We start from the raw sequence: 27,764 nt of genomic DNA, 5'->3' as shown, positions 1-27,764 counted from the left end.
ATATCACAAAACTACAAATAATAATCCACATGACATGGAAATCCAACTGGATCAAAGGATTAGGCAATGAGCTAGGATTATGTAAAATATCAACAGAATGCAGGAACAGGAGCTCATTGTGACACTTTGTCCAGGGAAGATTTAGATCCATGCCACAGTACATGCACGCAAACTCCTTGCTGTGGGTTATTTCTTGTGTAATTATTAAAATAACCTCGGCTCTGTTATGTGGTAAAAGAGGAAGTTATTTCTACCTGAGGTTTGAATGTGAAATGGATGAAGAACATTGTCTCTGCATGAGCTAAAATATGTTTTATACACAGCCTTAGTTCTCCTTCCGGTTATTATTGTTATCTGGTTCCCTCAGTCCCATCCTCACCTCTACAACCGGGCTTTCAGAGGGAACTTTGTTTCTAATCCTTATTCTTGATTAAGGATTACATCTCTGTCTGTGTGTTAATGCCCGACTGGTGCTGCCCGACTGCCCCCCCCCCCCCCTGCTTCTGCCTGCACTATCTCCCTCAGTGTTGCACAGACACACTTTTGAATACCTGTTAGAGTTTCCCTGCACAGCATGCAAATGTGCCTCTCACATCTGTGAAGTCCTTCAGGCGAGCATTCTTCTACTGAAACGCCCATTCCAAATGGATCTAAATTAAAACTAACTGGGAAACTGCAATTGGTGTTCATGGATTTATTTATCCTCTTTTCTATAAGCTACCAGAGTAACCAAGAAAAAGTAACTGACAGACATAAAGAAGAAAAGGAAAGCTGTGGTCTGTTTAGCCAGTGAAACCAAGAGCACAGCTGACATGCAGCTTGTTCCTCTTTACCTCAGCTCAGACGCGCATAGCTCAAACTTCCTCGTTTGAGTCCAGTGTGCCTTCGCTCTGCCGCCCTGTTCACATCTGCAGCCTGACCCAGCAAGGTTAGGGAGGAATGGACGCTCCAAACGAGGATTGAGGAATGTTCTTATTGCCATCACCTGAGCCCAGAACATCATCTACAAGTACAGAGACAGCCTGTGACTCCAAGTGACTGATTAAAACGAGGTAAGGGTGATCTGAGTCTGCTTGTGTGGGGAAAAGAGGAAGCTAAAGTGAATGACAGTTGGGTCTAAGCTTAAAAACATCTACAAAAAGGTTGAGTAAAATTTGTTAGAATAAAAGGTGGTGTTGTATTGGAACTGTTAGAGCAGATGGTGTTTTTTACTGAGAGGATGCTATGTTCCAAAAGAGGAACTAGAAGGTCGAGAGACATCCATCGCCTTCAGAAGTTGCTGTACACAAATGAGATGTAAACTTTTATGATCTGATAGGTGAGAGCTATGCAAGCGCTGCTGATAATTTCCTTTTGTGACGAATGCAATGAACCGGGGGGGGGGGGGTCTCAATTAATTTCCACTTGGTGCTCAGCTGCATGTGTATTTTTAGATGCGGACAAAACTAGAAACCACTCCATTTTCAGTTCAGTGTTCTCACCGGGAGCCTTTATTCACTTTGCCTTTTACATATTTGATTCAATTTAGAATCAGAGACCACAGAATGGATTTGGCTGGTGTATGTGAAGCTGTTTCATTTATTTAAATATATAATATATTTAAATAAATAAAACAGCTATGTGTACTTTTTTGTATTTTCTTTACGACACTGGGGGAAACACACAGGCAACCCGCTTAGATTTACGTTTTATATATATATATAGTACATTCAATTCAATTCAATTCAGTTTATTTATATATATATATATAGATTTACGTTATATATATATATATATATATATATATATATAACGTAAATCTAAGCGGGTTACAGAGCTGCCTGTGTGTTTCCCCCAGTGTCGTAAAGAAAATGCAAAAAAGTACAAGTGGTGCAACTATACAGCCTAAACTGCACCAGACTAATTGATTTCAGGCCAAAGACATATTTTAAAATACTGTGTAAATAGAATGAGGACACCGAATCTGTATTAAGTTTGGTTTGGGAGGTAAAATAGTTTATAAAGTCATATGGTGGTCTATTGAAACAATATATTTTACATTGTCAGGGGAAAATAAATCAGCCATACACTTCCCATCTGGAAAGAAGAACCAGAGAAAGTAACACATATGCGTCAGCTGAACTGAAAATCTTTTATATTTAGGTCAAAGTATAGCAAGGTTTTCAAAATTCACAATTTCAAAACTGCACAGGTTTTCGCTCATATGGTTCCTATAGTGTAAATTGACTTTCATAAGATGCTGCAGAAAGTGTGAGACCTACCATGGTTTTCTCTGACTATAAATACCACAGAGAAGTAAAACATTGTTAGGCTAATATGATAATAACAAGCCTAAAACTCTTATATAATATTAATTCTTCAAGTTTCTCCAGGGTATCATACTGGAAGGAAGAATCTCAGACCAGCTCATGAAATTCTTTGGCTATTTTTTTAGACATAGGTTTTGTTTATGTGACATGCATTTAACAGTTTTATTTACAGCATAGGACTTCAAGCCTTAATTGCATTCAGTAATAAAAATACTGTTTTCAACAATTTTATAACTTTTTCCTATTGTTAAGGTGATAATTTGGAAAAACAAAACACAGGTCAAACATGACCCCTCCAAATGATCCTCATTGATATGGGGTGGATACATTGGTATTAAAATGATAAGCAATTTTATAAAAAACATCAGAGCAGTTGTATTACACTTGATGTGCACTCTTCCTGAAATAAAAATAATACTAGTATTATTATTTATTTTTATAAATAGTACATTTTCCATAAACCCGTTGTAGGAGATGTGATTGGACCTGTCCAAAGTCAGAACCGATTAAGATGATTATGGGCCCTTCGGTTAACTTAAAAAGAAAATGTATCTCCCCCAGTACTACAAGGCAAATGCCCGGTATGCCTAATTACCAGTCCAGCCTTTTTTACCATAAGCGTTTCATGAGACAGGACTGGCAGTTTTTAGTTGACTGAATAAAGTCAAGGACACAGTGCCAGCTGTTGACACTCTCAGGCATTAATAATGTGAGAAACCCCAGTGAGTTGAAGAAACTGAGAAAAAAAGTGTTTTTCCTGTAAATAACAGACTAAAGAAAAAAGACTTCCTCAGTCGCACGGCTGATGGCAGGTGATGTTATTGAGGCCTGAGGCAGTTCCAAACAGGTACAAGCTGGCACCTCATTACAGCTCCAAAATATTTCCATCTGGGCTGAACATCTCCTCTCAAAGTTGGACATATGCATAAATTATTCCTTTCACCTGTCTCCTGAGAGAGGCTTTGCTTCATTGTCCAGCTGAAACTGTCTGAAGGTATGATGTCAGAAGAGAGTCTTCATGTCCACACAGAGGAGCTGAAGTGACGCAGGACAAGCTCACTTTTTGAATTAAGGATTGTAATGAATAAAGTGAAATTGTAAGTAATTCAGGGAGATGATCAGACCTTGTTGTCATGACTAAACTTTAACTTGTTATGAGGGTTACAAAATATTAGGAAAATGTGTAATTGTGTTTTTATTGCTGATATCAGTTGTGATTAACTGACATTTTATTCACTTTCTTTCATTTGCGTTGTAATGATTATAAAACCTCTATCCAACAGCTTTAGGTGTGTATCAGGTGTGAGCATCATGGGCATCCAACTGACCAACTATATAACTGGTTTGCAAACTATGAATGCATGCAAGTAATATTCTTCCAAATAGTGCATCCAAGAGGTCAATTACAATTGCAGTATTGCACACAATGTTGTTGCAATGACAATGTTACACATTGTGCAACCCTATTTGGTACCATTTAAACCACAAAATGTTTGCCCTGAATATATCAGATTTTTCAGCGCTTTGGTAGATTTGTGACCAGCCCAAACCGATTTTAGATCAGAAGATTGTTTACAAGTACTATTCGGTAGTTCTAAAGAAGAATTTCAAGGGAATTCTGTCCTTTTGAGTAGGGCAAAGGTAAAACTGTGACCAATGTTTAAGGTAGCAAAGCACCTAAGTAGTAGTAGTAGTAGTAAAGTATGGCAAAACAATGTTGAAAGAGGGTACACAAAATTTGGGAATGTTTCCAACATAAACTTGTTATTCCAAAGCTAAAAGAAAAATAGAGGAGCATATTATTTGAAAAGTTTACATATATTTTAATATTTATATATGTTTGAAACCACAGTATCACAGAAGAACAAGGAAACGTTTACCTTAACAGCCCAGATTTTATTTTTTAAATAAAGTCTTGTCATATTTTGTATGTCATAAGTTGGCCTTTCAGTTATCGTTCACATTATCAGAATATCATTTCATTAATAAAGACAATAGAAAAACCTTAAGCATGTTGTTTTTGTTTGAACCTGATTATGAACTAGACACTAGAATACATGGTTTCTCAGGCAATTTTTACATTCTGACTTGCTTTCTTAAAATGTGGTTAAATATATCTTTGTTTTTTAAACAACCAGATCCTGTCAGACATCTTTTAGAAAAAGTCACTGTTAACAATGATCGTTTGTTAACTGAAACTTCTGTAAGCTGAAGAACTCTACACATTCTATTGTTCAGCAGTGCCCTCAGTTTTCTGAGTTTGGTCCATTCTGTTTGTCCTCAGAAGGCAAATTTCCAAGTTGCAACTGAAAAAAACGGAACTCCTACTTAATTATTCCTTTCTCGAGTCATACTGATCACTCAAAATGTCATAACGTGTGTTTGAGGAGTCAGACCAGGATGCAGGAAAACACTCGGGAGCCAAACAGTGGATGAAGTCATAATTTAAAGATGAATATGAAACAACATACAAACGAATGAAAAGCCAGGAATCTAAGGAACTAAACTAAAACATAACAGGACTGATCTAGGGGCAGGCAGGAACAAACGGTAAACAGCAGCATGTGGCGACGAGTAACGAGGAGAACCGGTAAGCTAAAATAGAGGGGAATGTGAATGATAAGACAATGGGGAGGAATGAGAGGAGTAGGTAATCAGATGAATGCTTACTGGTGTGATGGTCAGGTGAAGGAAACTGAGGTAATGGAGGTTGCTATGGTGACTAATAGAGCAGGAGGCTGGGAACATGGAGACATGAAACTAGAAATGTCAACAAAAGCTGAGGAACTAAGCAGGGGCATGGGGAGAAGCTAAACTAATGGGAAATAGGCCTAAGGAAACCTATATAAATATAATCCCTGACATAAAACACAAAACTAAATCTGGAAGGAACACTAACTGGACAAAGCAGGGACACGAGGAACTAACAAACTAAAACCTGCACACAAACAATATATAGTAACCAAATCTGGAAAGGGAACTATACTAAAGAGCAAAGCTGGGAAAGAACAACTGATATTAAGAGAAACAAGCAACTGGGTAAATCATAACAAAAAGGGGTCCAAAGCCAGGGGGAAGAAACTAACAAAACTCAGCACAACGCAGGAATAAATAAGCCTAGTTAAACTGCTCAATCAAAACAAACACAAAACCAAAACAAAGCTTTCTGTTTTAATGACTTGTTAGCTTTTCCCATTGCACCACAGTCACCCCAAACTCCCTCTGGTTTTCTGATTTGTGACTAGAACGTGCTTAGCTTAAGTGTGGCATCATTCCCACCTCCAAGTTACAACTTGCCACAAAATCTGTTTGGCAGTAGTACAACTAAGGCAGACACTGCAGAAATGTACATGATCAATGTTCCTGAGGTAGCCATTATTCCTTTAGGTCCCACTACAATGGGATCTGATTTTGAGAATGATGTAGCCTGCTGAATGACAGATTACAGTTTTTTAAGACTCAGAAATTCAGAGGAAAAAAAACAGAAGTAAAACTGCTTGAGTTGTAATCAGGAATTTTTTGATGCATGTTTCACATCCACAATAAAGTGAAAGAAGACTGAAGTGGGAATGATAGCATTCTTTCTTGCAGTTTAAGACTCAGTATTTGCAGTTATGCATGCAAAAATAGTCTGTGTCATAGATGATGATTAACCTTTGTTAAAGGAATGTCGATATTTTTTCCTCGTATGTTTCTATTTGAGATTCTTTATAGTCACACCCTTTTTATGCTAAGGTTTACCCGCAAAAGAGAGGGTTGGTGAGTGCTTTTATTTGTTTTCACTTTTAGGTACATAGATGCTAGTTATTCATAAATTAAGGTATATACTGACTTCTAACCCAAAACTTCTCAAGAATACAAATATAATTTTTTTTTAATTTCTTTATTGCGAGTTAGAGTAGGTCTGCAGTAGTGGCTGCTATTGCAGTAGTTTTTTTTTTTTTTTTTTGTGGAAAGAACATATCTATGCCAGGTTTGAATGCCTCTGGCACTTTTAAACACCTGTTATGATGTGTAACAACAGGAAATAGGAAAGCTGCTAGTCCAGTGACGTGGACTAGAAGCAAACCTTTTATGATGCCAAGATTAAGACCATAAATGGAAATTCTTTCTTTAGCCATCAAAGGGAGGCTGAGATTCCTGGTAAATAAAATCAAAGATTCTGCAATGCTGACTAAGACAGAATAGGATTATCAGAAGACATGGCAGAAAGGTCATCCTTCTGTAACCAGCTTTCAGACTGTACAGGGATTGCAGGCAGGGTGCTAAGAGTAAAGAAGGATGAAGTGCTATTATTATATTTACTTAAATACTGAAACTTCGGGTGTAAAAAAATTATACGAATATGTATTTTTGTTTCCATAGTGGTCAATAACTTTAAAGATTATAAAGAAGATTTCAAATCTTTTTTATGTGAAACTTCTAAATGTGCTGTATTAATGTGAAACTACTCTCAGTTTGAGTAAATGTGTTAGGAATTTTTAGCATGGTGTGGAAAATATTTTACAAATTTAATTAAACAAAAGGAAAAATGTCCAAACATAAGGACAGTCCAGTGAAACAGGTTCAGCTTTTACTTCATTGTTCACATGTCCTGAAGTGTAGAACTACATCTAAACAGAGATGAGGTAGTAAGAGTCATAAATAATTATTGGTGTACCTGCTGTAGTACTATGGGTTTTACCAGCCCTGTAACTGTGGACAGGATCTCATTAATGCAGCTGTTTCATGTTGCTGCAGGTCAGTTTTGCAGTTTTAGGGAAGGAAAGGAACTTCAGCTATGTTTTGACAAATTGATTTACAGATTATTTAAACTGTACTGTTAAAATGCATCTTCAAAAAGAAACACAGCCATTGAAATGGCTAGACATTTGGTTGGGTAGCATGAACATTATACTCACATTGGTGGGTTATACTAAAAGAATAAGAAACTATGCCACAGAAATATTTAAATGTTTAAATAAAATATAAGTAGATATTATTGATAAAGAATTTAAAGTGCATAGTGTATGTTCTTTATTAGCTGAAATTAAACATTTTGAAGCAATTGTAGCAAGTGTTTATACACTAAGTAAAAATGTTTGTTTGATTTGATTTAGTTTCCCACAGACATATCCTGTGTCTGTTGTATTGTGATTTTCTGGAAAGCATTAAAATATCAAGTTATCAGGTGTGTTTGTGTTCCAACCAGACAGCTTAATAATACCAGCAATCTCTGCTTGAACCGACTGTGTCTGTGAGTGCTCCTTATTTTGCTAGCTAGTATTTACAGTCTTTAATAAGTGTTTAGAAATGGTGCCGAAGCAGGGTTTATACTCAGTTTCAAGTAGGATTTATAAATGCCAGTTGAAAATATAAAAATAACTGACAGTAATAATAAAGGAAGTAACAAATGTTGTTTATAAGTTCACCTAAAAGCTCCATTTGTGAAAGCAGCTGTATATGTTTTTCCACCAAACTGATTCCAGGGCTAAGCTGGTATCTGTACTAGTTCTGTCTTTTTCCACCACTGCAAGCCCAGATTCTGTTACCAATAAACTGGTTGTATTTTAGCTTCAACTCTGGACTACGTTGTAAAGAGTTGCTTTCTTTGGGATCTGGGGCAACAGGCAATTAAAATGTTAAGAGTCCCATGTTTAAATCTGCAGAAATACTTTTATTTTATTATTTCCTTTTTTAGACAAAAATCAATAAAAACGCTGAGATTCATAATAAACAAAATCCTATTAGCTCTGGAATAACATCCGCTCACTGTCGCTCATTTTCCTTCTATTAATTTTAACATCATAGGTCAAAGTCTATTTTAAACATGTCAATGAGCCACACAGAGCTGCAGTTAGAGCCACTGAATCTATAAACACCTTTATAGACTCAGTTCTCAAACATAGTCGCTCTTTTAATAGTGTCAGGTATAGGTGGCCTAGTTAAATCCAGCATTAAACCCTACAATGTGTGAACATTCCTGTTTGTAGCTATCCCTGCAAACAGGCATTCTATTATAACCAGCTTAATTTATTAGCATTTTCAAATAACAAGAGTGTTGATGAACATTTACAATCCCAACTACGCCTGCACAATATATCGTAAATATCTCATCATCACCATATCAGTGTGTGCAAAGTTCATATTGCAAAGGAGTGCTTGGAGTGCAGTAATTGATAGCTAATATATTCCAAGTGTTAAAAACGTGCATTTTTAATGCTAATTTAATATTTAGCCAGTTGGACAGAGTCACACAGCAGCAGATGCTTACACCGGACACAGATGATTTTACCCCAAATGCTAAAGGTCACAGAGAGACAGAAGCACAGATGAGAAAGAGAGGAAAGAAGAAAATCGTCAGATATCCCAACTGACACATCATCACAATATTTAACCATATTATTGCTGAATCGTGATCAGTGCCAGCAGACCTGCATGAAACACATACACTCAGTGTTTACAGGAATATTTGTTAACTCTACTGGGTGATATCAAAAGATAATCGCTGTTTTAGGACTGAGGCGGCATATTAGTGGAAATATGTCTCTGATCGCAGCCCTATATGGTGCATTGATCTACTTAAACTCTGTGAAGGGTGATATCAAAATGAACAGTTGAAAGATGAGAGACATTAACACTGAGACAAACATGCTATTCCACTGCTAAACTGTCTTTTTAGTAATGCTGCAGCTCTTTGTTTTTACTAATAGGCAGATCAAAAATTAAACTAACTTTCTAAACACGGAGGAAACAAAATCTTTAAGGAGATTATTACATTTAATTTGGTTGTTGGTCTCCATGAGCCGGCCTCTACCTCCTGACAGAGGCTGCTCCTTCCTCAGGCTCAGGAAAGAGTTTGTGTTGAGGTGACATTGGAGTGAATTTTGTGCTAAAGTCTCAGTTTTAGATGGTGGAAACAGAAAATTACGAGTGCTGGTTATAGAAAGTAACAGAAACGCCATGTTATAATCTTGTAAAGGTATTTTTAGACATTATCTGTTAATCAGGTGATAATCAAATAAGTCTGCAGTGCAAAGAAGAATTGAGGAATATCTTACTAACTTTGTTAGATTTTCTCCCGCTTTGTTTGTTTTCCACTAAGAGATGGGGTTGATATCTTTTTTGCTCATTTGGTTTAAGTACATTTTAGTTTTGATTGCAACTGCTTGAAATCGTTGGGCTGCCTGTGAAAAGAAGTCCTGCTGTTTTATACTGGCACTGACACTTCCCTTTTCCTTAAACAATCTGGGGTAATGTTTCACCAGCAGACTCATGCTGACCTCCATTTAGCAAAAAAAAAAAAAAGAAGTGCATAAATTAGCAGAACTGTGCTAAAAATATTTAAAGTAGGAGTTTCCGCTGCCAAAAGAACTTAGAACATCCTCTATTGGACATCTTAGGAGGAACGTGGTTCAAAAAAAGGAACATTTTTATGCTAAAACCACAAAACAAACTGACCGTGGCACTTCCTGGATTGTCACACTCAAATCAGCTTATTAGCATTTATTAATCACATAGTTAATAGTTATAACTACAACACAACATTTAGAAACTTTTCTAGCTGTTGACACTTCCTGGTATGTAACATTACGCAACAGTAAACTTATAGTGCACAATTGTGAGCGATCATATTAAATGTAACTTCCCTCACTCAGTGCAATAATCTGCCTCTGAGAGCAGAAGAACTATAGAACTCATTAAATAGCTCACTAGTCTCCTCTCCACCTGTGAAAACTTGCTTGCAGTAAAATGCAGCATCCGGGTTCCATTACAGATTCCTCCTTCGTTCTGGTTGCTGCTAAACCTCATTCTGTTGATCAGAATATATGGTTCAATTTTGTTTTATTGAACTGAATTCACATTTGCATACACAAATGCATATCAGGGCAAAGCAGCAGCTTAGCTGCATGCTAAACGTCAGATGGGTTATATAGAAGTATGTAAAATATAATGTGCAATGTTAAAAACAAATCACTTAAAGTAATCAACTTCAGTAGTTTAAAGTTTAAATATACAACAATTGTAAAATACAAACAAATCTGCTGATATCCACTCAAAAATAATGTCTACAAACAAATGAAACTTTACCATATCCCACAGAGTATTGCTTAAAATATCTTCAAATCCTGATCTTACCACTATGAGCCATCTTTTCAATGTATTGACATTTGTTGAACAGTTAAAACAGTTAAAAAAACAGCATTTAGATCCAATGCCAGTGAGTCGATAGGTGTTTTAATGTGCTGAAACTAACTTCTATATGTTTGTTGCTGAGCTGACAGCCCTATCTGCTTCTTTGCCACCTGTCTGTCTACCCTCGATGAGTGGGGTGTGTGGAGGGTTTGGGTGACATAAGGAAATAACGTGTTTAGCCCTAGGGTTAGTGGTACTGTGCTAATGCTCGCTTGAACATGAAAAGAAACAAGTAAAGATCCAACACTATTTTTGTTACCATTTCCACTTTTGAAAAAATACAATGTTCTTTACTGCTGCTTATGTGAAATTTGTGTTAGGTTGCAATATTCCTACGACAATGTAACTTGTATCCTACGAGAATGTATTTATGATTCAAACTTTACCCTACTGCATACATTTTTTGTGCTTGTTTTTGTAGTGTGAAGATTATTTTCATGGTTATCTTTCAGATTTCCCCAGTAATTTATGGGTGTAGTGAGTTATTGTCAAGAACTGTGAACTTGCATACAGGGATTTAGCTACAAAATCTCATAAATCATAATTACTCTTAGCATAAGAGTTAGCATAATTATTTGTCAGCTCACCAAGTCACTGTGTATGTTTGCCTCGTCAGACGTCCTACAGTGATCAATAATATTATGATCTCTTTCTACAGCAACTGTTAGTTAAAAAGACTCTGCTCTACCCTGTTAGTTATCAGTGTGAATTTATTTCATTATGGAAATCTGCATAGCAACATAAAAAGGATGTTGGCCACAAATTGTGGTTGGAAGTGTGGTAAGCAAGCAAAACTGTCACTTTACGTTTTACAGACAGCTACATTATAGACAAGTTATACCAATGACAGTCAATAAAAGATGGTAACTTTAACAGAAACCTCACAATGTTCCTTAAAGTTCTTCAATTTTGTATCTGAGGGATCCACACTAACAACAGTAGGGCTCTCAGAAAAGGTCTAATTCCGATGCAGTTCATCCTTTTTGATGTCTAAATCTGACCATTCAATAACTGAACCTTTTTGTCAGTGATTGTAACATAAAAAAAGTTGTTTTAAAAAGATTCTCCATCTATTGCTACATGTAATCAACATTTATAGCAACTTATTTACATACAGTATTTGGTTATGTGCTTCCTTCCATTCTTTTCTAAGAACTGATAATATCTTTCAGTATCTCAGCATTTTTTTCTGAACATTTTGCATATTAGATCCTTATCTTGTAAACATCACATATCAGAGGATCTCTTTTATTAGTGTTCTTACTGATATCAGAAATAAAAGTAATTTTTTCACCATTTATTACATAACAACATGTTATATTTGGAGAATAATAAAGCTCTTTGTCTTTTGTAATTCTGATAAAAAAATATTTTCTTGTATTATTCCATTTTAAAAAGGCATTGTGGACTTTTGCTCTAAACTACAATTGAACTGCAGTGTCTCAGGAAATACACCTGTTTTGTTGACTTTCTATACAAACATAATGCCTTCATAAATGTACCTTGTAACTTCCTTCTTTGCTCTCATGGCAGGTTTTTTTATTCTTTTTGTGGAAAAACGATGTTACTGATTGCAAGCATCAATCAAGTCAAAGAATCTTACGTGCAATTTAAAAGGGTCTAGATTTATATTAACTTCCGAAGTTTCATTTATTGCATTCCAAGGTTATTGATTAAAATAATTGTTAATATATTAAGTGCATACGTTGGATACACTATAACAGAAATTAGTTCATAGCCTGAGGCCTTACTGAAAATGTTATTGGGCTCCTTGATGTGCAAACTGAGCTTTTGCAAGAAAAATGTTAAAACAAGTTTAAATGTATTATAACAAACATAAGGTAAAAAGCTCTGTTGTTATATTGGACATTTGACAGATGCATTGGTTGTGACCTTGAAGATGTCTCTCTGAATACAGTAATAAGTCGCTTTAAAGCTTTGATAGTTTCTCTTGAGCCTTAACGTCTTCTGTTATTCTGCAGACGGCATCATGGGCTGTGTGGGCTCGAAGGAGAAGTCCACCAGCAAAGACACGGATAACAGCAACCAGCAGAACAGAGCTCAGGTACACTATGTCAAAGACCCCACCTCTGGAAGCAAAGCTGCTGTAAGTTGGAACTGAGAAAATAGATACTGATTTAGAGATTCAACAACTAAAAGCTGTAGAAAGATATCTATATCCTAAGTATGTTTGTTTCTTAGATATCTCTTTTATTTTAGCGTGCGCCTAGAGATGCTTTTTTTGGGTGACTGATTTAAATTGATCATTTCACCTCTTCAGCAGCTCATACCCCAGTTTCATACCTAGACATTTACATTTCATCCCAACCCACATTGATTCTGCACCCATGTAATCAACCAGTTGATAAATAATGCTTAGTACTTAAGTACTAGGAATAAGGAATATAAATAATCATTGAAGACCTAAATCATATGTTTAATTGAACTGGACTGTATGTTCTCTGAAAACATTATATATGTGGTTCTGATTCTCATTAGAGAGAGTCAACTCTTACAAACATACCAGACTCTGAACCCTGACTGAACCAAAACAAGTCTAAGCAACGTCCTGCTAAAAGATAATGCTCATTAGAGTCACATTAGAACAGTTCCTTACTGTATATGAACATATCACACAAAAATACTAGATGGTTGTCAATGTGGGCCTGAAACATTCCCTAGGCTTGGATAAGTTAATGCATGGTAGGAACAGGTGTCCTGTGGCAGTCACTCCTTTTAGAATCCAAAAAGGCCAGAACCACAAATGTATGAAATGAGTGCAGTGGGATAAGATTACCAATGTTTGTTGTTTGATTTATGGTAACTGTTTTTTGCTGGGATTAATCTTTTAGTCCCAACCAGACAAAGACATTGGGATTCGCAGGTCTTGGAAGTAAAACGAACCAAAAAGTAGATGCTCTGAGATAAAAAGTGTAAAATGCATACAATAGCAGCGAGAGGAAATTATCGAACTATGTGTCAATCGTTTTAGTTGTATGCTGAATTTTCTCTATCGGCCAGTACATGGTAATGCTAGGTGTTTGAATAGGACATATTTAACCTATTGCGGCCTGATTTGTTTTTTTACAATTAAATTTTTTAAATAGGTTAATTGGGATTTTGCAAATGCAAAATTAGATATTAATTGTTCATTTAAATATAGCACACAGAATAAATATAAAATTTAGGTATGGTGTAAACTTGTGACATTAGGCACAACTGGACATAATTGTAATTAAACAGATGTTCCAATTTAGGTCTATATATTATTTTTGTGACTCTGCTATTTCTAAACAGGGCTTTGAAACTGAATTACAACATGTGTTCTGTTACAGTCCATTCTGATCTGTCATCACAGTATTTCAAAAAGTTAATACTGTAAAGTCAAAACTGAAAGTCAGTCTCTCAATAATCGCTAGATGGTAGCAATGTGCTTCTAATACAATTCTTGGTATGTTTAGAATATGCAACAACAGGCACTTCAACTGCAGTTTAATCAGATCCAGTTTGAGGCGATTTTGTGATAATAGTCTAAAAGTGTTTAAATGAGATTAACTCAGGTTCCTCCAATCACACACCTACAATGCAAGCTTGACTCTTCTCCAAGGACAGATGCTCCCAGTCATAACATTTAACATCTTTAAACACGTGACCCAAAGATTATAGTCTCCTTAGCAAGCATTGTTTTGAAAAATGAAAAAGCAGGTGAAAATTATGGAAAATATTTTATTAAATGGGCATGAACCCTATTACTGTGATCGTCCTAGAAACTGTTTAAACGGACTGAATTTATATAGAGCTTTTCCAGTCATATCAACCACTCAAGGAGGTTTACACTAGAGCCACATTCACTCAATAACACGCATACACAGATACGTAGGCAACTTGAGGTTAAGGGGCACATCAACAAGTGACAAAGGGCAGCTGGAATTGAACCCACAGCTTTCGGATTGCAAGACAACTACTCTTCCCACTGAGCCACAGTTGCCTGAAAAGCCTGGAACTCCCAATCTATGATTAGAACTGAAAAAGCCTTTGAATAACAAGTGTAATTCTTTTCAAGGGACAAGAAAAAAAGTTCAGTGGCACTCTGTTCAAAAATTTCCTTCCAAGCAGCCAGATATTGTTGTCAATCTTCAGAAAAGTTCTCTTCTGGTCTTGGAGGTAACAGATCCAAAAGGGAACCCCAGACATCCCTCACCCCAGCAACACACTTAATCTCATTCTTGGGCATCCCAATGCATTCCTAGGTCAGATGAGAAATACTGTCCCTCCAGGGAGTTCTAAGTCTGCCCCTGGATATCCTCCCCTTGGGAGGTGACCAAACTATTGCCAAACGAAAATGCTTTGGAGATATCCTGATTACAGTTTAATGTCTTCTAAATGTAGTTTGTGTTTACCCACTTTCCCTATCTCTTAGGGATGCACTGCACAATATGTTTTCATGTTCAGGCATAAGGACTGCAAAGAATACTTTCATAGGCAAGAAGCCAATGTCTTAAACAGTTTTAAAATTCCAGAAAACAATTTATTAAGACTGTTAGAAAAGTTTAAAGGAACGTCTGTCTTATTGGAAAGAAACAGTGGAATTTGGAGTACTTTTATACTTGTACTTTTGTAAAGTAATATCATTCTGTTCAAAAATACTTTGTTGCTAAAGGACAGTTTAGGTACATGTCTATCTTTTAAAGAAAAAATACCTGCATAAGCTAACTGGCTTTCTTTTTTTTTTTAAAAAAAGGAAGAGTAATTGTGAAAAGGCAGAAACAGGCAAGCAGAGTTCAGGGAAGACAAGAACACAGTCCCACAATTTTCAGCAAAGAATCGATAGGAAGTAGCTTTCCTTTGTTCTCATTTGCCAAAAGATGCATGTCGACACAGTCTCAACTTGTCCATGTGACTTACTGTGAGTTTGTATACTGGCTAGACTTTGATCAGTGGCAGGGTTAAAGCTGCAGTTTTTCTGTGAGTGTGGTTCATCTGGCTACTGCTTCCTGTTCAATGACTGTAAGATCTCTTTCGGCCTCAATGAGGAAAGAGGAAGTGAGAGAAGCAGAACCAGGGTGTTCAGCCAGGACATGTGTAGCAAGAAGCTGCACCTTTTCATGCTAGAATAACTCTAAACCTATAGACATCACACTGACAAGCCTGGGTTTTAACAGATAAGCTTGTTTTACCTTTAAAACTAACTCTGATATAAAAAGCAACATTTCATTTTTAGTTTTTTTGCATCGTTTTATTGTAGTTAAACTGGAGTTTGACTTAAAGCCATTCTTTAAAATGAAAAATATATATCTAAAACAACCTGATGCTATGGAAAAAGTAATTATAGTAAGTAAATGGGCTTTGAAGTGGTTGAGATGTAGTGGCATGACCTTGAATAGGTCATTCATGCCATTGCTATGTGACTGAATTAAAACAATTCTGCAAAGAAGAGTGGTCCAAAATATCTCCACAGTGATTTTAAAGACTCATTACCATTTATTCCAAAGTTTTATGGCGGTTTTTGTTGCCAATGGTGACACAGCCAGTTATGAGGCTTGTAGAATACTTTTATCTTCTGTTCGAAATATTAAAAACAGACTCCTAATCTTGTTGGGTTTGCACTGTTGTTGGTAACCACAATGTGTCTACTAAAAAATGTTTAGCATTTTTAAAAAAAGGTATTTTACTTTCATTTGAATGCATGGAAATTAAAATGAGTGCTGCATTCATGTGTGACTGTATCTCTCTCTCCACAGGCTAAGCTGCCTTCTAATGCAACCTCTTCAGATGGTGAGTTTATTTATGGTCTTGCTGAAAGTGTGGGGAACGTAGCTAGCGCTACTTAATCTTAAAGTGGAGCTAAGGAATATTTAGGAACTAATGTAATGTTTGATTCAAAATGGCGTCAAAACCACAGAAAGTCAGCAAAAGCCTTTTTTCAGAATAATGGTCAGTGTTTTTTAGAAGCAGAAAAACCCTGTCTCTGAGCTCACAAAGAGGAAGGAGTATCAGTGTGTGGGTGCCGAGCGATAACTCCTCTCCCTGCCTCACCCTGCAGACGTAAAACACTAGCACAGAAAAAGACCAGCCCTGCTGCTATTATTATCAGGCGTACAAGGAAGTTAGTCACAAAGCAAAAATATGGGGAAACCTATTTTAGCGACAGAGGTGTGCCTACAATTAATATGATAATTATCAATAATTTTGTGACAGCAATGTGACTGAAAGTGACAAAATCAGATAGGTATTTTTATAGAGTTAAAACAAATGCTACAGTTCATTATTGACTGGTTTTAGGCCACTGCTAACAGAGCTAACAGTTAGCATGTACATTTTCTGTCTTTAGTCCTCCCTTGAAACATTCTGAAAGACTGGCTAGTTTCTATAAAAAGTTAGTATTTGCACAAAGTAAGAAGCACATGCGAGGAAGGAAACTTGAGACTGTATCTTCCCCCATTCGTACTGCTTATAGATATAGAAAATGTAGATTCTTTATAGTCTCTACGATCTGTGATTGTGCTAGCAGTAGCAACGTTGTAATAAATGAATTTTAAAGAAAAGAACTGATGAGTTTGTCTAAGAGTCAATGATACAATCCAGGAATCATGGTTGAATCAATACCTGAATTGTTGTTTTCATTTTTTTTCTTGTTTGTTTGAAGAAGCAGGAATAATACAAAAATGTAAAAAGGTGACCTCACAATTAGCATGGTTTAATCATTCCATGACTGTATGTTGGATTTTAATTTATAGGTGTTTTTTGTCTTGTCTTATCTTCTTTCTGCATTTCTCACCCCTATTATGTCTTAAAGCTAATTTAAATCCAAAAGGCTTTTTTAATTAAATAACCTCTGACACCTTGTAATCTTTTAATTAATCTTTTAATGTAAAACATACAGTTGTCTGTATTGAGTAAGAGCTGAAGCCCAGACTAAATAGTTGATTGATTTGGCGTCTTTGTTTGTATTATAAATTAATCTTGCCACTAATGCTAAAAGGGTTAGAATAGAATAGAATAGAATAGAATAGAATAGAAATACAATTTTATTGCCCCATAGTGGGGAAATTCAGGTGTACCAGCGGCATATTGAAAGGCAAATGGAAGCATACAGATTGGATTATTTTTCGTTGGTTATGGAAAATCAAGAAGAAAGTGGCAGAAGAATCTAAATTTTAGAGCAACCACTGAAAGCCCTGCGGCTGGGCTCTTTTCACTTGTGAATTAAAGCCAACAAAGGATGAAGATCCGTGCCCCACTGGTGCTTGAGCTACAACTGATCATCGGATAAATTTAACTCTCTGAAAAGGATCAACAGCACCTGATCTGCTCTCAGCAGAGCAGATCAGAAAAGAGCTTTACCAGAAAAGCAGAAACTTGTCACACAAATTCACGTATAACGATCTCTCAGAAATGTAAAGTAAAGAAAAGGCCTGATCTGCACCAAATTATTTATTTCAGTTCTTGTCTGTATTTAGGATTTTAATAGAGTATATTGGCATTTTGGATTTATTGAGTCATCTATATCTATTGTATTATTCTTTTGTTGGCTTTAGTACCATCAGTTCTCCAAACAAAAGTACGTCATGTCTTTTTAATAGATCATCTCAGAAGGTAGACATAATGTTGTGTTTTGTTCTGTTTTTTTTTTATCGCTGTAGGTGAGAGTGCCGCAATTGCACTGTACGACTATGAGGCTATTCATGAAGGAGACCTTGGTTTCAAGAAGGGAGATAAACTCAGAATTTTAGAGGAGTAAGTAACTCTGGGACATACTCATAATATCATGATTTCAAGGACAGTATTATAGACTCTGAGCACCCTTTTGATCAGAGTGGTAATAAGAAAAGAAGTTCATGGACCTTTGTGATGTTTCTTTAATAAGAACATTGGCAGTATAGATATTGGGTAGTTGAGATGTTTCCTCACATTCAACTGGACAGGCATCTAAAGAGTTTAGGGAGACTTTTTTAGTTTTTTCAGGCAATTGTAAGGTTGATTAACAAAATTCTATTACAGAGAGCCAAGTGTAACAATGTTTAAAATGCCATGCTTTTGTGATATAAAGAAAAAAAACATTTTAAATTATGTCAGAACCTTTTCTTTCATTAAAATGACATATATCCTTTTCGATTCAAATGAAAAACAAACAGTTTGTAAAGATAACATTTATCTTAAAAGTAGCAACAACCTGGTTTGCCCACCTTTAAAGTAAAACTTTCTTGGGGCACAATTTGATTTATTTCTGCATTTAGTCTCACCATCAGTTATAGTGAACTACAATAAGTGAATCTGATTAAGTTAGCATTCAACTGTCCTAGTAGAATTTTCCTGACAATTGCTCACTTGCATCCTTTGGCTAAAGCATAATTTGCAAATATTTTATAAAAGCCTCAGAATGGTTTAAAGGACAAGACAGAAACTAGTGGGAGTGGGACCTCCATCAGGCCGACAGCAACAATGGAGGTAGTTGAAAGTACTGGTTGTGTTCTACATGTGACCACAGTCTTCTGTTTTTGTTTTTTTTTCTATATTTCTAGACAAAGAAGTAGGCATGTACAACAGCTGCTTTTTCTTTCAAAGAAAACATCTAGGCTTGACTAAAATCATCTAATCCTTTGTGTTAGAATGTATTATTGGCTGAAGGAACACAGTAATCATCAACATCAACAAACAATGACTTCATGAGATAACTTTAAAGTTTTGCATCAGCTGAACCAAGACCAGAACTAAATTCAACAAAATCTGTACGGAGTTATTTTGTAAGGTAGAGTGGACCAATATTATTAAGTCAAGATGTGAAATGCTGATGAATTCATACCAAGGAACACTTAATGTTGAAATTGTATCAAGATGCTTTAACAAGGCATTAGTTTAAGGGTGGGTATTACCAGGTTATGGCAGCTTTTGAATTTTACTTTTCCACTAACAGATTTGGTTGCTTTTCAATTGAATTGTACAGGCTTAATTACATGTGATGATAAATGTAATAAATAATTCATCATGGTCTACTTTTTTACATCTCGAAAACCTTCACTAAAAGAGTGAATTTTTAAGCATCACTATAGATTGCAACTTTTGAAGACTATGAAACCATTGTGCTATAGCACTGCAAAGTTACCCTTTAATTGGTCAACATTTTATCACTGTTTGATGCACAGCTAAGTGTTTTGATTGTTTTATATATTTTTGTTTATGGTTTTGTTTGTTGTGCCTTTTTTGCCTCTGCTCTGTCCCTTTTACACTTTAGATCAGGCGAGTGGTGGAGAGCCAAGTCCATCAGCACAGGCCAGGAAGGTTTCATTCCCAGCAATTATGTAGCCAAAGATACTCTAGAAACAGAGGAGTAAGTGTGCAAACAGAAACAAGGATTATAATGTGGCCTTTTTTTGGATTTAAAAACGGATGTTTTTCCTGGTGTTCAGTTGGTTCTTTAAGGGTGTGAGCAGAAAGGATGCTGAGAGGCAACTGTTGGCTCCAGGGAATCGAGTCGGATCCTTCATGATCCGGGACAGTGAGACCACCAGGGGTGAGATGAACAAACTGTAAATGTAAATGCATGAAGGCTGTACACACCAGCCTTGTTAAAAGCCTTCCAATGATTTTTGACATTCAGAAGGGGTCATTTAATCTGTTCTTGTCTGTTCTCCCTCTGTTGAAGTGATTTCAAAGAGTCTGCCTTTTTAATTTAAAGGGTTTAATCTAATTCAAAATACTGAGTTTAATAATGAAATGTTTGCCATTTTCAAAATGACTACTATGGATCACATGTGATCTGCTTCTTTATCTATATTTTGCCTGTTTTTACCCCAGGTAGCTATTCTCTGTCCGTTAGAGATCTCGATCCCCAGGCTGGTGACACAGTTAAACATTATAAAATTCGAACACTGGACAATGGAGGATTTTACATATCTCCACGCATCACCTTCAGCAGCCTGCAAGAGATGGTCAGCCATTATAAGAGTGAGTTACACCCACCAGACCAGATTATCTCCTATTTCCATTCAGTTGTTTCAGTTTCTCAGTGGTGTCTTTCTGATGTAGTATATTGGTGGATTTCCAGTTAAATCTGTGCTTATTTAGTGTTGAGCAAGCTTAGTTTCTGGGGCCCCCATGAACCATTAAAACCATGGTGATGTATAGCTTCCTCTGCTGGCCAAGTCTTGTAATTGGTCCTCAATTAAGGGAGTTATTGGACAGTTACGTTTCCAGTTACCTGTAGGTTTCCTATGATAACAGAGAAAAAAACTCTTCTTTTAAAATGTTTTGATCATCAAAAGCTGCGTAACACCTACAACTGTTAAATACTGTATTTGTTGTTTTCAGAGCAGGGAGATGGCCTCTGTCAAACTCTGACAAATGCATGTATAAGCCCCAAACCTGAAAAGCCATGGGAAAAGGATGCTTGGGAAATCCCAAGATCTTCACTTAAGCTGGATAAAAGACTTGGTGCAGGACAGTTTGGAGAAGTTTGGATGGGTGAGACAGACTGGTACCACTGTAAAGTACAATCAGTAACAAAATTACTAAGCTTGTAACTAATCCCTCTGATTGTATTTTTTTCATTGAAGCTACATACAATAAGCACACCAAGGTAGCGGTGAAGACCATGAAGCCAGGCACTATGTCAGTGGAAGCTTTTTTGATGGAGGCCAACCTGATGAAGAGTCTACAGCACGACAAACTGGTTCGACTCAACGCTGTGGTCACCAAAGAAGAGCCCATCTATATCATTACTGAGTATATGGAAAAAGGTGCACCTTCATGTGTACTTATTATCAAGCTAATTATCAAACAATTTGTCATAGACAGAAATTAAAAAAATATCTAATAAAAAAATAAACATTTACTTGAAGGTTTAGTTAAAGATTATGATGATGTGCTGTTATAAAGAGTTAATATCTTGCAGCAGATAACTTGCTTGGTATCTTCAGTTACTGTGAATGCAGATTAATTTGACCAAGAAACTAAAGTCAGCTGCTAATCTGACATAGACTAATCTCAGCCTGGACTCATAAATGCCATAGCGCTTTACATAGAGGCTGTTTAATGTTTGAATGTCATATTTGAATTGGTTGTTAACACAAAAACTCATGTTTACAGTATGGCAAATGTAGATAGGAGGCAGTGTGCTAATTAATGATAACCCTACGTGAAAAACGTACTGACAACTGAATATGTATTACATTTCCACCCAATTTAACTGTCTGATATAAAACTGGGGTGAAAAGAAAAAAATCTTAGGGTTAGGGTTAGGGTCAGTCTAAGTAAATGCTATTTTATTGATTTTGTTATATCGTCTTACTTTTTGACTAGAGAGTAACAAACACTCTTATATCCTTCTTGTTGTGTGTTTCACATTGGAAGGTTATTGTTCATAAAGAAAAGTTCATAAAATAGTGCTCCCACAAATTGCTCTAACGTTTTTCTTGGACTAGCCACTACTAAAATGGGGACACCTGCTTATAACCTTTAAATGGAACCTCAATTACAAAAACTTGAACTATCCAATTAATTGTAACTGTAGTTTTACAAAAATAAATTAAACTGACTGGTTAACCTGCACAGCTAATGAAGACAGAATATACCAGAAACTGGTTTGGTGAGGAACGATACCAACTGTTATTTTTTAAGGATGTGATTTCATGCCAGGACTTCTCTGGACAAAATGTAAAGCAGTCATACTGTTTCTAAATGATCAAATAACACACCGTTACTAGAACATTTGATCAAATATGCATATTTTGAACTCTGGATTGTGCATTATGCATGTGTTCTGAGTTTTGGAAAACATTGTGACATTGAAACAAAGATCTGCCAGTTTTTGTGTGGCAAAGGTGAAGTCTTGCTGTTTAAGAGCAATCACTGTAAAACAGAGGTTTAGTCTTTTAGCACTACAAAACAGCAGTGTTTATGTGTATATTCTGTATAATGTAGAACTGCACTTTGAAGCTGAGATTTCCAAAAGGCTCCCAAAACGTCCCTAGTCCAGCATATTTTATAACAGAGAGAAGCTGAAAGCTAAAAAAATTAAAATAGTGGCACTGTTCTGCTCAACCCTCCCGATATCTGCTAACAGCCTGGCTGTCTCTTGCTTTCTCGCAGCCTGAATGAATCACAGACTTGTGTTGACATGTGGAAAATACAATGTCAGGGCTGCCTCTGACTTCATTTTTTCAGTACTAGTGAGGTGTCACTAGTACTGAACTGCTAACTTTGGGTCTCTCAGTAACAGTGTCCACATAATGACTGGAGAAGAAAAAGAAATAGAAAACTGCAAAAGTTTAATAAACACAATGTCCAGGCTGTGACACAAAAGTAAGAAATCCAGATGACCATGTAACAATGTAACTCTTTTGCTGTTTCTTTTAGAATTTGAAAATTAAAAAGGGGCATAACAATAAAATTGAAGCACAAATTGTTTAGCTGATAATTCACCTTTCTTCAATCATGTTGATAATGAATGTACATTAAAGATTCACTTAAAATCAAACTGTTATTATGATACTTAGCCATTATATGTGCTTTAATATTCATTTTGATGTATATGAACGTGTGTGTTTTCTTACAGGTAGTTTGTTAGACTTCCTCAAAAGTGATGAGGGCAACCGTGTCCAGCTTCCAAAACTCATCGACTTCTCCGCCCAGGTGGGAATTCTTTTATATTATTTAGTGCAAGTGGTGTATTCTCACACAACACTGGGACATCATTTTCTGCTTCTGATAGTTTCTAAGCATAGTTTCTGAGTGAAAATAATAATAAAAAAATCTAACTGTTATTTTAGATACATATATTCAGCTGGAAATTCATTTCACATATAATTAATCACTGATGGCACAAATACTGATAATCATGCTGTCAATCCTTTGTACAACTACCTTTCACCAACAGAACAGCACTTATTAGTCTTCTCCTATAGCTATTGAAAAGGTTGGAACATACAGAGGGACCATTTCTCTTTGCATAATCTGTCTACATCAACCGGAATCCTGGGTCCTCAGTCACACTGATTCAGCTTAGCCTACAGGTTATCTACAGGGGTTGGACAATGAAACACCTGTCATTTTAGTGTGGTCTTTAGGCCAGTCTTCATTGATTGCACATTGCACCAGTAAGAGTAGAGTGGGAAGGTTCAATTAGCAGGGTAAGAGCACAGTTTTGCTCAAAATATTGAAATGCACACAAGATTATGGGTGACACCAGAGTTCAAAAGAGGACAAATTGTTGGTGCACGTCTTGCTGGCGCATCTGTGACCAAGACAGCAAGTCTTTGTGATGTATCAAGAGCCACGGTATCCAGGGTAATGTCAGCATACCACCAAGAAGGACGAACCACATCCAACAGGATTAACTGTGGACGCAAGAGGAAGCTGTCTGAAAGGGATGTTCGGGTGCTAACCCGGATTGTATCCAAAAAACATAAAACCACGGCTGCCCAAATTACGGCAGAATTAAATGTGCACCTCAACTCTCCTGTTTCCACCAGAACTGTCCGTCGGGAGCTCCACAGGGTCAATATACACGGCCGGGCTGCTATAGCCAAACCTTTGGTCACTCATGCCAATGCCAAACGTCGGTTTCAATGGTGCAAGGAGCACAAATCTTGTGCTGTGGACAATGTGAAACATGTATTGTTCTCTGAGGAGCCCACCTTTACTGTTTTCCCCACATCCGGGAGAGTTACAGTGTGAAGAAGCCCCAAAGAAGCGTACCACCCAGATTGTTGCATGCCCAGAGTGAAGCATGGGGGTGGATCAGAGATGGTTTGGGCCGCCATATCATGGCATTCCCTTGGCCCATTACTTGTGCTAGATGGGCGCGTCACTGCCAAGGACTACCGAACCATTCTTGAGGACCATGTGCATCCAGTGGTTCAAACATTGTATCCTGAAGGCGGTGCCATGTATCAGGATGACAATGCACCAATACACACAGCAAGACTGGTGAAAGATTGATTTGATGAGCATGAAAGTGAAGATGAACATCTCCCATGTCCTGCACAGTCACCAGATCTAAATATTATTGAGCCACTTTGGGGTGTTTTGGAGGAGCGAGTCAGGAAACGTTTTCCTCCACCAGTATCACGTAGTGACCTGGCCACTATCCTGCAAGAAGAATGGCTTAAAATCCCTCTGACCACTGTGCAGGACTTGTATATGTCATTCCCAAGATGAATTGATGCTGTATTGGCCGCAAAAGGAGTCCCTACACCATACTAATAAATTATTGTGGTCTAAAACCAGGTGTTTCAGTTTCATTGTCCAACCCCTGTACATGGTCTTGGGAATTGGTGGAAAATAATGAAGGCAGTTGTTTTAAAAAATTTCATACTTCAGATGTTTGTTTGGCTTCCATCTTTCCATCTTGTGACTTAATGTGTTATATGATGTGATATGTGACTATGCAAAGCATTTACATATCAATTTCATTAAATTTTACTCTAATACATTAAATTATTTGCTTCCAGATTGCAGAAGGTATGGCGTACATTGAACAGAAGAACTACATTCACAGAGACTTGAGAGCTGCCAACATCCTGGTCAATAAGTCCTTAGTGTGCAAAATTGCTGACTTTGGCCTTGCTCGTATCATTGAGGACAATGAGTACACAGCAAGAGAAGGTACATCTCATCTTTTTGCATGTTGCAGAAGAATAATCTCCTCCTCTTTTTCATGTTAATGAACTTTTGTATGCTGATTGACCTGTTTAAACAAAACAATAAATTCCCTGCATTTTTTGCAGGACTTAACAAGTGTCTGAATGTCCTTATTAGTTCCAGATGATTAATGTCTTTTATTGTTCTTCCTTAACCAGGAGCCAAGTTCCCAATCAAATGGACAGCCCCTGAAGCCATTAACTATGGCTCCTTCACAATAAAATCAGATGTCTGGTCCTTTGGAATTTTGTTGACTGAGATTATCAGTTATGGACGAACACCCTACCCAGGTGAAAACACCACTTATTATCCTTTATTCCCTTTAATTTTATTTAGTTTAAGGTATCCTTTTAAAATGAGCACAATTCTGTTATGGTATTTGGTAAAATAAAAATTTGAACATTGTCTGATACAGAAAGGTTAAGCGGGGTTTCCTGTTTTCTAGGAATGACCAATCCAGAGGTGATCCGTTCTCTGGAGAAAGGCTACCGAATGCAGCGCCTCGACAGCTGTCCCACTGAACTCTATGAGATCATGCTGGAGTGCTGGAAGAACAAGCCCGAGGACCGTCCCACCTTTGATTACCTGCAGAGTGTCTTGGAGGATTTCTACACAGCTACAGAGAGCCAGTACCAGCAGCAACCATGATACATAATTTATTAAAATGTGCTGAAGGTTTAGTTTAGTTTGTGCATGCCGCGATGCAGCTCAGGTCACAAATACATATGCTGTTAGTTTAGCTGCCTGGCCTTATTTACGCACACATACACAGCACAGTAATGGTAAGGACTGTACAGAAATTATAAGTGGATAGATTACTTTCACTTTGGGAAGATAGGCCTTTACACTTTTACTATTTAATAATAATTTACCTTTTTCAAAAAAATAAAAAAAGGGGGGGAGGAGCTACGGGGTCTGAAAAGTTTAGGTAACACAGCATTTTCTAAAGGTTTCCACTTGTGTCCACTGAGTAAAAAGCTCAGCAACTCTGTCCGTGAGAAAATGTCAATGCTATTTTTATACTTAAAGACAATTACAATGCCTGCATTCATCTGAATTGTGTGGCAATAATTCTGCAGTACTAAAACTCCAACTCAAAAGGTGGCACCAAAGACATTACAGATCACAAGTAAAACCATTATCAGAGACAGCAAAGCAACTCAGACACTCATATTTTAGGAGGTACAGTGCAAAGAGATTACTTTTTGCTCACAATACATTCTATTTAATGTTAAATGTATTATTTATTGAATACACAGTTCATTACTCAAGACACAAACTGTATCAAGCTCTGTTGACAGAATAGTGCCTTATCGCCACCTTCTGGTCTGGAGTTTAACACCAAGAGTTAAACCCACAGTGATCTTAAAGTGCTATAAATAGATATGTAAGGTCTCAAAAGTAGCACAAATAGAAGCAGACAATTAAGTAGATATTAAGTTAATGTTTATCCTCTCAAAACCCACCAAAACTCCTTTAGATGCAAACCAATCACTATGTATAAAATGTTTAACAGTGGATGAGCTGTGTTTTCAGAAATGGATGTCAGTTTGGTCTCTAACATAAAGAGTAACGCTTCATCTTAGTAGATATATTCAGTACAGACTTTACTCTACATTTGCAGCCAGACAAATTTAGCACAAAAGACACATGACTAGACATTTTCTTCATGCAACTATTTTGACGTAATTGTTGCTAACAGTAATTTGTAATGTATTTCTAAAACTTGTAAGGTTGTGAGCTGGTTAATATGAACTGGAGGGGGGCATTTTTTTCATATTTCTGTGGTAATTTTATTACACTCCCTAAAATGTTAAAAAAAACCAACTTCATGTGTAGTGGACTTTAGCACAAGGAAATATTTTCAATGCTCAACTATGAGAATGCCATACTATCTCAGGAGTAAAGGAAATGAAAGCAGGAATTTACAAAGTGGAAAAACATAGGACTGGTCATGGTAACGATTCTCTCTCTGTGCATGTTTTCTGATTATTTGTTGCGTTTTCTTTAATATTCCTCATTCACAGTGCCTTCACAGTGGTTCTTTAATCCAGATTCATTTAACAGATTAACATATATTCCATATGATTTGTATATACAGAAAAGGTAGCACTCAGAGTCTTAGATGTTTTCTGCTTGTTAATTCTTACATATTTGATCTTTATGACATAAGTTATTAAAAAAGCAGTGTGTACTAATTTCAACAATGTTTTGCCTTAGACAGAATATTTGCTTTTAAAGTAGAAACTTTTTATAGGTTTATGTATTTTGTTTTTTTTTTTTGTTGCAAAAATCAAGGACTGATACTTACTAATGCATGTGTGATATTGCTGTTGAGTGTAACTTGCACATAAACATTCAGGACCAAAATCCTGAACAAGTGAGCTTTCAAGATTTTAAAATTTAATGCTGTGATAAATATGGTATCTGTTTTGAAAGACTTCTAAGCAACAATGTATTGGAAATGTCTTTTTAATGAAGAGCCATGTAAGAATAACCCACATCATCGCTCAGAATTGTATAAAAATGATTGAATTAAGACCTTTTTCCTCTTTTCGCAATACAGATCCCTCTGGTTTGTTAATGCTTTCTTAAGTGCAACTGTTACAAAAATGGTTAAATAAATTTTTTCAGAAATTA

At 36.5% G+C, this 27,764-nt stretch overlaps 1 protein-coding gene across 2 annotated transcripts; it reads left to right on the top strand.

Annotated features, from left to right (window-relative positions):
• Positions 1-798: 798 nt before the first annotated feature.
• On the top strand, positions 799-27,764 carry hck (HCK proto-oncogene, Src family tyrosine kinase). 2 transcript variants are annotated; one of them, XM_047377271.1, is made up of 13 exons: positions 799-1,052; positions 12,467-12,549; positions 16,226-16,259; positions 18,128-18,221; positions 19,717-19,812; positions 19,892-19,995; positions 20,280-20,429; positions 20,793-20,945; positions 21,038-21,220; positions 23,038-23,114; positions 24,935-25,088; positions 25,283-25,414; positions 25,570-27,764. In XM_047377271.1, exons 2-13 carry the CDS (start codon positions 12,475-12,477, stop codon positions 25,770-25,772), a joined length of 1,455 nt encoding a protein of 484 aa, XP_047233227.1. In that variant the 5' UTR covers positions 799-1,052; positions 12,467-12,474; the 3' UTR covers positions 25,773-27,764. The 2 variants fall into 2 exon arrangements, with proteins under 2 accessions (XP_047233227.1, XP_047233216.1); XM_047377260.1 differs by having other exon boundaries at positions 803-1,052; positions 12,467-12,591.

This window comes from Girardinichthys multiradiatus, chromosome 1 (genome assembly GCF_021462225.1).
Source record: "Girardinichthys multiradiatus isolate DD_20200921_A chromosome 1, DD_fGirMul_XY1, whole genome shotgun sequence".
NCBI classification, from domain to species: domain Eukaryota; kingdom Metazoa; phylum Chordata; class Actinopteri; order Cyprinodontiformes; family Goodeidae; genus Girardinichthys; species Girardinichthys multiradiatus.
This window is presented reverse-complemented; position numbering and strand designations above follow the sequence as displayed.